General features: G+C 38.5%; 1 protein-coding gene across 4 annotated transcripts in view; it reads left to right on the top strand.

The window, feature by feature from the left end:
- The window catches only part of ARNT (aryl hydrocarbon receptor nuclear translocator), a 77985-nt gene that overhangs the window by 45876 nt on the left and 18516 nt on the right, over positions 1–13593 (top strand). For all 4 annotated transcript variants that reach the window (XM_030327769.2, XM_030327770.2, XM_030327768.2 and 1 more), the window contains exons 6-11: positions 1225–1438; positions 6007–6220; positions 7365–7467; positions 9162–9227; positions 9642–9727; positions 11329–11405. In XM_030327769.2, the coding sequence (XP_030183629.1) occupies positions 1225–1438; positions 6007–6220; positions 7365–7467; positions 9162–9227; positions 9642–9727; positions 11329–11405 (760 nt within the window). The remainder of the gene's footprint in view (positions 1–1224; positions 1439–6006; positions 6221–7364; positions 7468–9161; positions 9228–9641; positions 9728–11328; positions 11406–13593) is intronic.

The following is a 13593-nucleotide window of genomic DNA, read 5'->3' as shown; positions in this document are numbered from 1 at the left end:
ACCCCCACCCCCCGCCCCAGTCTATCATTACTTTTTCACCTGGGCCACAAGCTCATTTTGTTGCCATTTCCTGCCAACTCTTTCACTCTTCAGAAAGCTGATTTGGCATGGTATGGTGGGAAGACCATTGCATTCATTGGGATTGAGTGCTGCCCTTGGGAAAGTCACTTACTTAACTGCTTAACCGCTTCTCATAAAGAGATCAGTTTATGTTAGATCAGTTGTTTTCTGTTTTCTTTTTACACAAAGAACTTTTTTTAATAGGATCCTTAAGTGGTAATGGAAGTAAATAAAAAAGATAAAGCAAAGCTGCTCAAGTAGAAGCAGAAACGCAGCACCAGTACGTTGTTTGGTTGTCTCTGAGGCTTTGTGGGGCTTCTCAGAAATCCACCGTGAGAACTACTGGATTATTTTTAACAATGATGAGATTCTCTTGATTTGAGGAAATCAGCATTGGAGATGTGATCCAACTTGTCTCTTTTCAGGCCTTTTCCTCCCCACTCCACTTTCACTCTCCGATTCATTTTGTTCCAACTGGGGACCCACAAAGGACCTCTGGTAGATATCTTAAAATCTCAGTGCACTGGCATGGCACCCGGATAGACACACTAGGACTTTGTGCATTCGTGAGACAAATAAAACTTCAAAATCTTCCAATTCTGCTTTCTAGTATTGAGAGTTAGAGAGAAGCTTAGAACAAGCAACATTTTATAGACCAAAGGAATCTATACTATCAATTCTTGTATCAGTTGTTGGGCAACATACTTGTGTTGGAAAAAGCTGGTAATTTTGTTTTCAGCCTTAAAAAGTTGAATTAGTAAATATGGAATTAGCTAAGCAGAGATCACTTGTTTCAGGAACTAAAGTGAATAAAATCAACATTGACTTTCACACTATAATTTCATAAAATATTTTATTGTTCTGATGGACAGGTAACTTGCAGAGGAAGTGAAGTTACCAGGAGATAGAATTGCTGGTATCTGCTTATTTTCTGTGTGCCTTGTTAGCTTCTATTCCATTGCTCTGCATGAAGGTTGGCAGATGTGACTCTACCTTCTGAGATTTAAGCACTCCTAAATCTAAACACCATAGTTCTTTAGCAGCTCGCTTGGTATTTATATCACTCTCTCTGCTCTCAGATGGCCAGATGTGACCACCTGGGTGGGGCATCTCTCTCTCTCTCTCTCTCTCTCTCTCTCTCTGTCTCTCTCTCTCTCCATGCAGGGAGAATCACAGTGAAATTGAACGGCGGCGACGGAACAAGATGACAGCCTACATCACAGAACTGTCAGACATGGTGCCCACCTGTAGTGCCCTGGCTCGAAAACCAGACAAGCTAACCATCTTACGCATGGCAGTCTCTCACATGAAGTCCTTGCGAGGAACTGGAAATACATCCACTGATGGCACCTACAAGCCTTCGTTCCTCACTGATCAGGTCACTGGGCTGCACAACTCTGAGCAAGTCTAGAATCTGTTGAAAGTTTTGATCTTTAGGGGATAGATAACCCTAATTCTATTTAGGGCCTTATATTGGGAGTCAGAGCAGAGCTGAGTCTGTAGACTGTTTAAAGTGCAAGAATTCAGCTGTCAAGGAAAAATTCAGACCATGGGAAAGTAGTTTCAATTCCTGGCTATACATTCATTAGCATTGAAACAGTGAGAAGTACAACAGACTTTTGCAAACTATTTGGCAAGCTTATAGGTATTTTAGATTTCACCCATGAATACAGCCTGTAAGGTGGAAAAAGAGTGGAACTGCAGGAAAAAGAGATGACTATGTCCATGGAACCAGACCACTTCATTGGCTTTAAGGTTCTAGAAGATGGAAAAAATCTACTTCTTATTCCTGAAGCAGCGTTCAGTTTTAGTGATAAAAGGAATCTAACAAGGCAGTCATTGTTCCTTAGAGATGTACTATGGTGCATGTAATGAGAAAAATATAGAAGGTAAAAACATTTCCAGCCTTTCAGGAACTCAGTCTAAATATGAACATGTGAGTGGGTGGAAGTCAGTCTGAATATGACTATTTAAGTGGCTGGATACACACATAAGTGAAAAATGAGAGGAAAATGCATAGAGAAGAAATAAATTTTTAAAAAACTTTTTAATAATTTGGGGCACCTGAGCGGTTCAGTTGGTTAAGCATAGGACTCTTGATTTTGGCTCAGGTCATGATCTCACGGTTCGTCAGTTCGAGCCCCACGTTGGGCTCTATGCTGACAGCTCAGAGCCTGCTTGGGATTCTCTCTCTCTCCCTCTCTCTTTGTCCTTATCCCGCTCATGTGCACTCTCTCAAAATAAATAAACACTAAAAATTTTTTTTTAAATTATTGATAATTTATATGAGGCTAGATAAATATATACTGGAGGGATGGCAAAAGTGAATAGAATGACCTGGCCTGAGTGAGGATGGTCAGCAAGACTTCTTTTTTTTTTTTTTTACATTTATTTATTTATTTATTTATTTATTAAAAAAAATTTTTTTAACGTTTATTTATTTTTGAGACAGAGAGAGACACAGCATGAACGGGGGAGGGTCAGAGAGAGGGAGACACAGAATCTGAAACAGGCTCCAGGCTCTGAGCTGTCGGCACAGAGCCCGACGTGGGGCTCGAACTCACGGACCGTGAGATCCTGACCTGAGCCGAAGTCGGCCGCTTAACCAACTGGGCCACCCAGGCGCCCCGCACATTTATTTATTTTTGATAGAGCATAAGTGGGGGAAGGGCAGAGAGAGAAGGAGACACAGAATCCGAAGCAGGCTCCAGGCTCCAAGCTGTCAGCACAAAGCCTGACACGGGGCTCGAACTCACAAACTTTGAGATCATGACCTGAGCCAAAGTCGGATGCCCACCCGACTGAGCCACCCAGGCTCCCCTAGTCAGCAAGACTTCTAAGAGTAAGGGAGCCGTGTTCTGTTTCAATGATTAAATATAACCCGTGGGGAAGGAGGGGGCACCTGGGTGGCTCAGTCATTTGAGCATCCGACTTGGGCTTGGGTCATGACCTTGTGGTTTGTGAGTTCAAATCCCATGTCGGGCCCTGTGCTGACAACTCAGAGCCTGGAACCTGCTTCGGATTCGTTGTCTCCCTCTCTGACCCTCCCCCACTCACGCTCTCTCTCTCTCTCTCTCTCTCTCTCTGTCTCTGTCTCTGTCTCTGTCTCTCTCTCTCTCAAAAATAAATAAACATTAAAAAAAGATTTTTTTTTTTTTAATAACACAGTGGAGGTACCTGAGTGGCTCAGTCAGTTGAGCATCTGACTCTTGATTCCAGGGTCGTGGGATTGAGCCCTGTGTGGGGATCTGTGCTGAGCATGGAACCTCCTTGGAGCTCTCTTTCTCTCTACCTCTGCCCTTCTCCCCCACTTGCATGTATGTTCTGTCCCTCTCTGGCTCTCTCTAATAATAATAAAAAATAACCGTGTTTTTGCAGAAAAATTTGGAAAATACAAGAAGTATAAGGAAGAAAAATTGACCCATAATGTTACTCTTTTATTCAAGGGATTAGAAGGAAGGAATGTGGTTTGGAAGAAAGGAATAAGAATAGTTTTCCAGGGCGCCTGGGTAGCTCAGTCGGTTAAGCGTCTGACTTCAGCTCAGGTCATGATCTCACAGTCCGTGAGTTTGAGCCCCGCGTCAGGCTCTGTGCTGACAGCTCAGAGCCTGGAGCCTGCTTCAGATTCTGTGTCTCCCTCTCTCTCTGCCCCTCCCCTGCTCATGCTATGTCTCTGTCTGTCTCAAAAATAAATAAAAACATAATAAAAAAATAATTAAGAAAAAGAATAGTTTTCCAAGTAGGGATTGTCTGTATGATAGCACACATAGTATGGATTTTATATATATGTATTTTGGAATAGTTACTTAGTTTGTTCTAACAACAGACATAGAGATACTGATTCAGTCGACTCCAGTCATGCACCTATTGTGAGTTAACCAAGTGTTTTTGTGCTATGAGAAAAATGAGATAAGAGATAAAGAGGAAAACAAAGAGATAAGAAATAGACACTAGTGGAAAGAGGTAAATAAATAGATCACAATATAAACACACAATCAGTTCTATTCTAAAGGTACGGTATTAAGTCCTGTATAAGTATAAACATGGGAGAGCAAGAGTAGGGGAATAGTATTGGGAGTAACCCAAGCAAATACCTGGTAAGAATGATTTGGTTATTCAAGGCAAATGAAGGAGCTTAGCAAGCCTTGGGAGATGATAATAGGTAGGCTGGGACCTGATGATCCAATATTTAGGTGTTACGTTACCAAATTTAGATATTAATTTTTAGGCAGTGGGAAGCCATAAAAAATGTATGCATCATTGTAGCATTTTAAGGCTGGGTTGGAGAGAATGAAAGCAGGGAGACCATTTCATTAATTTGGGGGTAAGATGACGGACAGTGATGTAGTATTGGAAATGGAAATGATAAAAGAGAGTTCTCACTAGAGCATAAGAGAGAGTAGATTTTGAGTCTTGTAGCCTGAGAGGAAGGTGATACTGTTAATCAAAAAAGGAAATGCTAGGGGTGCCTGGGTGGCTCAGTGAGTTAAGCTGACTCTTGATTTCAGTTCAGGTCATGATCTTGTGGTTTGTGAGATCCAGCCCCGAGTTGGAGAGCCTACTTTGATTCTGTCTCTCTCCCTGCCTCTCCCCCCGCCTCTCCCCACTTTCGCATGCTCTCTTTCACTTAGAAAATAAATAAATTAAAAAAAAAAATGCTAGAAGAGCACAGAGGATTGTTCTTTGGAGGGGGAGATAATGATATGTTTTGAGATGTTGAAATTGAATTGCTGATACAGTGTCTAAGAGGAAATGTTTGTTTTTTTTTTTAAATTTTTTTTTTCAACGTTTTTTATTTATTTTTGGGACAGAGAGAGACAGAGCATGAACGGGGGAGGGGCAGAGAGAGAGGGAAGACACAGATTCGGAAACAGGCTCCAGGCTCCGAGCCATCAGCCCAGAGCCCGACGCGGGGCTCGAACTCACGGACCGCGAGATCGTGACCTGGCTGAAGTCGGACGCGTAACCGACTGCGCCACCCAGGCGCCCCGAAGAGGAAATGTTTAACAGATAGTTGGAATTCAGGAATTCAGGTCTGCTTAAAGCTAAAGAAGAAAAGTTTAGGCAAGTCTAAAGATGTAGATTTGGGTATCATTTCATAGCACGGAGGAGTGGATATGATTTCTCAGGGAGAGAGTATGGTATAAATAGAGAAGAGAACTTAAGATATAACTTAGGAAATACCTATACTTGAACAAAGAGAAGGGAGCCTGAAGCAGAGAAGGGACATTTAGAAGTGCAGCAAAAGTTGGAGGATGGTGTTGTAGAAGCTAGAAGAAAATAAAACTTAAAAGGATAGAGTGGACAATGTTAACAGATTCTGCAGAAGACATCAAGTAACATGATAAAGACCCAGGAAAGAGGACTTGAATTGGCAATTAGGACATTGATAACCTGCTGGAAGCAACATGAACGGTTTAGAGTGAAGATTGTAGTGTGATTGAGAAATAATTGAAAGATAAGAGAATGGAGCCAGTGAATATAACATTTTTCTTAACATAAACTTGGCACTGAAAAGGAGATCATTTGGGCAAAGTTGAGGAAAAATTTGCATGGAATTGAGAAAACTTGATCATGTTTATAGATCTGAGGGGAAAGAGAGTGAAAAAGAACATATTTGTAGAGCAAGATCGTAAAAAGAAACCAAAGGGGGTGAAATCAAGAACTCAGTTACTATTAGTGGTGAGCTTTCTTACTCCCCATCTTAAGTCCTGAGATTGAGGAGGAGGTGGATACTGACACACAGAGGATGAAGAAATAATTGATAAGGAAAAGCTGTCGTGAAGGCACTTACACTTAGGTTGCAAAGCTGTGACTATGGATCAGGCAGGAGCCAGCAATTGCTTCTGGAGAGAGAAATCAATCATGTACTATCTTATTCTTTCCATGAATAATACTTGGCTTTTAAGAGTTCAGTATTAACTTGTATTTCTCTTCTTTGAACAGGAACTCAAACATTTGATCTTGGAGGCAGCAGATGGCTTTCTGTTTATTGTCTCATGTGAGACAGGTCGGGTGGTTTATGTCTCTGACTCAGTGACCCCTGTTTTGAACCAGCCTCAGTCTGAATGGTTTGGTAGCACACTCTATGATCAGGTGCATCCAGATGACGTGGACAAACTTCGTGAGCAGCTTTCCACTTCGGAAAATGCCCTGACAGGTGTGAATTATGTGGATGGAAAAAGAATGGGAAGTCCTTTTTTTTTCTGAAACAGAAGAGGTGTTTTAGCTCAATGTTCGTTGAATCTGGCAAGGCTTCTAGAATTTTCTCCTTTAATGAATATGGTCAGTTTTTTCTATGTACATGGAGATAATATAATTTGTAGCTTATCTTTAGAAAATGTTTCTTTAATGATAGGGCACATATAGAAGTTTAATTTTAATGTAAATAAAACAGTAAGTAAAAACCAAATCTAATAAACTTTTTTTTTTTCATTCTAAAAGAATTAATTGCTTCATGTTTTTGTCTTAATTTGTATGGGTAATTACCTGGTATTTTTTTCTACCTGTTTGTGCCTCTCTTTGGCTTTATACTGGGTTCTATGATAATAGATTTTTATTTTAGAGATGTTATCCGTATAAGTTTTTACTTTTTTCTTTTTTTTTTTTTTTTTGGTTTATTTGTACTATTTTTCTGTTTTTTTCCCTCCCCCACTCCCCCACAACCCCATTTTAATGCTGTTCAGTCCTTTTGCCAGAGTTTGGCTATAGGAAACACAAGTGCTCCTTAAGCAACTCTGGAAAAAAAATTAAAGTGGAAGCAGATCAAAACTGGTATTTAAAATACAAGAAAGCCTACTATGGTTAAATTAATGTTGTTTTAGTTTTCCCTTCTTTTAGGTTTTTATGGATTTTATTTTTCTAGTTCTTTTCCCCAAAAGTTGCCATTTGTTTCGTTTCTCTGGAAACAGATATGTGTTTCTATAGCATATGAAAATACGTTTTTAAACAATGACATTCCCTCAGTGTGCATGTGTACATGCTTGTGTACATGCATGTGTACATGCATGTGTATAAGCTTTTCCTTATGTTCTTGTTAACCTTTCGCTTACCAACAATACTTTCCACTCCTACTTTCCTTCCTTGCACAAGGTTATATCTCCAGTGGTGGCTTTGAACTTAAGTATAAGATTCATTGATGCGAATTGAGCTATTTTAGACTTGAAAAAAATCCGTCCCCTCCTTGTTATAAGCAAGGAGATTGGAGGGAATGATTAGGATGCTTACCTTTGCCTCCAGTGTCTCTCCGGCTTTCCCCCTCGTACAAGAACACACTCCATACTGCTCTTCATTTCTTTTTTCAGGGCGTATCCTTGATCTGAAGACTGGAACAGTGAAAAAGGAAGGCCAGCAGTCTTCCATGAGGATGTGTATGGGCTCAAGGAGATCATTTATTTGCCGTATGAGGTAAGTGTCAGGCTGTGGACTGTGATTTGACACAGGAATAGTAGCAGAGGGTTTGATTTCTGGTTAGAGGAGTTAAACTTTTAAATCCAAGCTCTAGTTGGATTAAATTTAAGTGTTACCACATGGGTTGTAACAGAATAAAGTGTTTGATAAGGAAACTAAATTTTAATGAACTCCTCCTGTGCCAGACATTATGCTAGGAAGTTTATTGCTATAGTCTCATTTCCCACATCTGTCCTTCAGAGTCGAATTCATGGTACCTATTTTGTTGTTAAAAAGGAAAAAAAAGGACTCAAAAAATTAACTTCCCAGAATTACATAGATAATGCCTGATACAGGATTTTATTTTATTTTATTTTTATTTATTTCTTAAATGTTTACTTATTTTTGAGAGAGAGAGAAAGAGGCAGAGAGAGGGAGACAGAGAACCCAAAGCAGACTCAGCACTGTCAGCACAGAGCCTGATGTGTGGCTCGAACTCACGAACTGTGACATCATGACCTGTGCTGAAGTCAGACATTTAACTGATTGGGCCACCCAGGCACCCCAGGATTTTATTTTAATCCACAGTAATTGGATTCCAAAACCTATATGTTTTCCCCAGTACATCACAAGACAACATCCATGTACTCATGTCATTGCTGCATTTTTCTTTTTTTCATAAAATGTTGATACTTAATTATGTCTTTCTGTTAGTATTTAGTGTTTATAAATTATACATTTTAGTATTGTGAAGAAAGTATGGTGGTACATTCTACACAGGTAGAAAAGATCTCTCTTAAAATTACAAAATAAATTCAGGTTGTATAATAGAAATTTACTAGTTTATACCATCTACTAAGGATGCTTATTAGAAATGATGAGTAGGATATTAAGAAAGGTTTCCTGAGAGATTTACAGAATTGAATATTATGTGGCTTAATGGTTTAGAATAACTTCTGGAACTAGATTACTGGATTTCCCACTTAGTATCTTCTGGGACCTTGAGCAGATTACAGGACTACTTTGTGTTGTGATTTCGTCTAATGGAATTATATTAATATCAACCTCATAAAGTTATTTTGAGGATGAGATGAATAAATATATGTAAAGATGCTTAGAATAGTGCGTGGTACATATTAAACTCTGTATAAGTTTTACCTATTATTATTTTAAAGAAACGAGAGAAGGAAAGTGGAGAGGGTGGGAGAGAATGTCCCAGTATGTGGACATGGCCTACGTAGAGACATAGGCAGAAGCAAGAGAAATAATAAGGATATGTAGCAAATAGATTGGGATGTGGTATAGAACAGGAGTCTGCAAACCACAACTCTTTATTTGCAAATAAAGCCATATAGGAACATAGCATGTGCATTTGTTTATGTATTGTCTGTGGCTGTTTTCATGCCCTAATGGCAGAGTTGACTAGTTGCAACAGATTTTATGGTCCACGAAAGCTGAAATATTTACCATCTGGTCCTTTACACAAAAAGTATTCTGGCCCCAGTGTAGAGAATTTCTGCATTTGAAGAGTATGTGGAACATTTTGAACTTCAGATTCTGGGCTCAGTTACAAGTTTTAAAAATACCAAACCTGGTTCATTTATCCTTCTGTGTTTCATTGTATCCAGAGCCTGTTATCTGGCTGTTAACGGATGAAAAGTTCTTTAATAGCACAGCGTAATTGCTTTTAATGTCTCCATTCCTTGAAACAGGTGTGGCAATAGCTCTGTGGACCCCGTCTCCATGAATAGACTGAGCTTTGTGAGGAACAGATGCAGGTGAGATCCTAAACAACGAAGAACCAAAGGGATGGCCAAATTCCTGTAGAGATCATCACTTTTTAAACTATCTTACTGTGTGTAGTACTTCCTTCAGCAGCCCTTACCTTCATCCCTCACTTCCCAGTTACTTAATTTTCTGGCAATATTTTCCTGACCTTCTGCAGCGTCTTTTGCTCATCTTGTTTTAAAGAAGTGGCCCTACCACTTTACCAACTTTCTTTCTGCTGTAATACCTTTTGGTTGCTTTACTTTGGCAAGGCTCAGAAATATGGTGGTCACTTTGGGGTGGAAGAGGCCAAAAAGTGACCACTTTTCTAAACATCCAAGAGCCTAAAGTTAAAGGTACTAAACCAGCGTTGCCTTTTAAATGTTACTGGGTAGTTTTTCTCCTCACACATGTACTTCTTCTAGGAATGGACTTGGCTCTGTGAAGGATGGGGAACCTCATTTTGTGGTGGTCCACTGCACAGGCTATATCAAGGCCTGGCCCCCAGCAGGTAGGGAAGTTGGATTTCTTCCGTGGTGCAGCAGGATTGTCACAGAGTCTGAGAAAGTTAGCTCTAGCATTTGTCATGTACCTGGTACATGATATGTACTGTGGTATAAACTATAAGAAAACATGAAAGAAAAAGCAGATAGACTTCTGCTCCTCCTTTATAGTCCAGTTGGGGAGATGGATTACTCAGACTGGAAAATGACTCAATGTTGGCTGTGTCACAGAATGCAATTTTAAATGTGCAGATTCATAATAATATATACTGAATACCTATTTTCTAAGTATGTGTGCAAAGAAGCAGTTGGCATTGAATGTAGTTAATTTGAGAAAGCTACATAAAGTAGGAGCACGACTTTGAGGGAAAAGAAGGAAATGGCTTGATTGTAGTAATTTACAAATGGGATATTCTCTGTAAAGGCTTTAAATCAGGATGTGAGCAGAGTAGCTTTACTAGAACTGGAAGTCAAACAGGGAATATGAGAAGGGTGGTTGGGGTGCAGGGGTCAGCCTTTTAAACTGGTTTGTCAGAATTTCCAGATCTTAGCCACTTTATTACTTCCCTGCTGGATGGGTATGATTGGGAAGTGGGATTGTAGAGAGGGAAACTAAGAGAAAAGGGAGGCAAGGTGGTATATTGGGGTAAGAAATTGAACTTTGTATTTGGAAAAACCTGAGTTTGATTCTGGCATTGTTACTTATTAATGGTATAACTTAGGGTAAGTTGCTTGACTTTATAAAAAGAACCCCTCAGATTTCTTACCTATGATTTGGAGATTATAACTCCAAACTCAAAATAACTCATGTAGAGTTATTTTGAGCAAACTCAAAATAACTCATGTAGAGTTATTTTGAGGATTAAATTTAATGTAAGAAAATCACTCATCCCAGTGCCTGGCATATAGTACGCATTCAATAAATGGCAGTTAAATGCAATTAAGAAAAATTTAGTTTTAAGTGTAGTGACATTTGAACTTTTTAATTTATATATCATGTAAACCATACTTTTGCAGTATGCATGGTCTTTCATTCTTCTGTATTGCTCTCAAAGAAATACTATTTTTCTTGGTAAAAAAAAAAAAGATACATATGCAAAGACTAAAGAGAATGCAGTCTTCTTCCTTTTCCACACAAAATATTGAAACATTGGCTTCTCTCTTTTCCAAAGGACATAAATAACTGTTGGTGTTTGGTTTCATTTCATTTTTGGTTGTTTGCTTACTTTAAAAGACACAGGTTGGGCAAGACATCTGTTATCTGCCTATCATTATGGTCACAGAATGAATGACTGTCTTCATATATGTTTGGCTTGGCCAGCATGGTTTTTAAGAATACTTAGGGTGGGACTTGTACTCTGCAATTTATTAAAATTAATATGGGTAAAATACATGAATTGTTATATGTAAAAATACTTAAAATAGTACCTGGCATATGTGGTAAGTTCTGTGCAATTGTTATCTTACTGTTATTCTAATCATTCAGCACTCTCTATTGTGTTATACTTAGTCTCTTCATACCTACATGTATTTTAAATCTTTCTATCTGTATTGAAGGCAATTGAGTTTGAAATCCCTGTTAAACCTTTTTAACTTCACCTTCCTGAAGGTGTCTCCCTCCCAGATGATGATCCAGAGGCTGGCCAGGGGAGCAAATTTTGCCTAGTGGCCATTGGCAGACTACAGGCAAGTATGAATTTCCACACCTATATCATCTTTTTTTTTCCTTTTTTCCTTCTTTCTTTATTTTTCAGTTTTCTTTGAGTATTTGTTTTTTAACTTTTAATCCCAATACAGTTAACATATGGTATTATATTAATTTACTAGTGTATTAGTTATATTAGGTGTATAGCAGAGTGATTCAGTAATTCTATACATTACTCAGTGCTCATCATAAGCATATTCTTGGGGGGATGGGAATGGGTTAAATAGGTGATGGGTACTGAGGAAGACAACTTGTGATGAGTACCGGGTGTTATGTGTGTGATAAATCACTACCTTTCTACACCTGAAACTTAATTACACTGGATGTTAACTAACGAATTTAAATAGACACTTGGAAAGAAAATAGTGTTTTCTTAATCTTCTTCACCTTTTTCACCTATCCCCTGACCCAGAGTTTGTTCTCTGTAGTTAAGAATCTTATTTTTTGTTTGTCTTTTTTATCTTTGTTTTGTTTTTTAAGTCCACATATATGTGAAATCATATGGTATTTGTCTTTCTCTGACTTATTTCACTTAGAATTATGCTCTCTAGATCCATCCATGTTGTAAATGGGAAGATTCCATTCTTTCTTACGGCTGAGTAATATTCCATTACGTGGGTGTGGGTGTGGGTGTGTACACGTACATATATATATGTATACACACACACACACACACACACATATATCATCTTTATCCATTCACCTATCGATGGAGACTTGGGCTGCTGCCATAATTTGGCTATTATAAATAATGCTGCAGTAAACATAGTGCATGTATATTTTCAGATTAGTGTTTTTATATCCTTTGCATAAATGCCCGGTAGTGGAATTACTGGATCATATGGTAGTTCTCTTTTTAATTTTTTGAGGAGCCTCCGTACTGTTTTTCACAGTGGCTGCACCAGTTTTGCATTCCCGCCAACACTGCACAGGAGTTCCTTTTTCTCTTCATCCTGGCCAACACTTGTTTCTTGTGTCTTTGATTTTTAGCCATTCTGACAGATATGAGGTAGTATCTCATTGTGGTTTTGATTTCCATTTCCCTGATGATTAGTGGTGTTGAGCATCTTTTCATGGGTCTGTTGGCCATCAGTGTGTCTTCTTTGGAGAAATGTCTGTTCATGTCTTCTCCCATTTTTTGGTTAGATTATTTGGGTGGGTTTTTTTTGTTTTTTTTGTTTTTTGGTGTTGGGTTGTATAAGTACTTTATATATTTTGGATACGAACTCTTTATCGGATATGTCATTTGCAAATAGCTTTTCCCATTCAGTAGGTTGTCTTTTAGTTTTGTTGGTTGTTTTCTTTGCTGTGCAGAAGCTTTTTTATTTTGATGTAGTCCCAGTAGTTTATTTTTGCTTTTGTTTCCTCTGCCTCAGGAGCCATATCTAAAAAAAATGTTGCTGTGGCCAATGTCAAAGAAATTATTTCCTGTGCTCTCTTCTAGGATTTAAAAAGAATGTGTATTCTACTGTTTTAGGATGGAGCATTCTGAATATATTTGTTAGATCCATCTGGTCCAATGTGTCATTCAAAGCCACTGTTTGCTTGTTGATTTTCTGTTTGGATGATCTATCCATTCAAGACAGTAGCATGTTAAAGTCCTTTGCTGTTACTGTATTACTGTAGATTACTTCTTTTATATAATATATTAGCTGCTTTATATATTGGGTGCTTCCAATATGTTGAGTGCATAAATACTTACAATTGTTCAGTCCTCTTGTTGGTTTATTCCTTTTGTGATTATATAGTGTCTTTCTTTGTCTCTTGTTATAGTCTTTGTTTTAAAATCTATTTTGTCCAATATAAATATTGCTACCCTGTTTCTTTTCACTTCCATTTGCATGAGTGATAAATGCTTTTCCCTTCACTTTCAGTCTTCATATGTCTTTAGGTCACAAATGAGTCTCTAATAGGCAGCATATAGATGGGTCTTGTTTTTTATATATTGTCACCCTGTGTCTTTTGATTGGAGCATTTAGTCCATTTACATTGAAGGTAATTCTTGGAGTGCCTGGCTGGCTCAGTCGGTGGTGGAGCATCTGACTCTTGATCTCAGGGTTGTGAGTTCAAGCCTCATGTTGGGGGTGAAGCCTGTGCTTTGTTTCTTCTCTTGCTCTCTCCTCTAATGATGGTTTGTTGGCTTTATTTAATGATATACTTGGATTCCTT

Source organism: Lynx canadensis, chromosome C1, assembly GCF_007474595.2.
Source record: "Lynx canadensis isolate LIC74 chromosome C1, mLynCan4.pri.v2, whole genome shotgun sequence".
Lineage (NCBI taxonomy): Eukaryota > Metazoa > Chordata > Mammalia > Carnivora > Felidae > Lynx > Lynx canadensis.
This window is presented reverse-complemented; position numbering and strand designations above follow the sequence as displayed.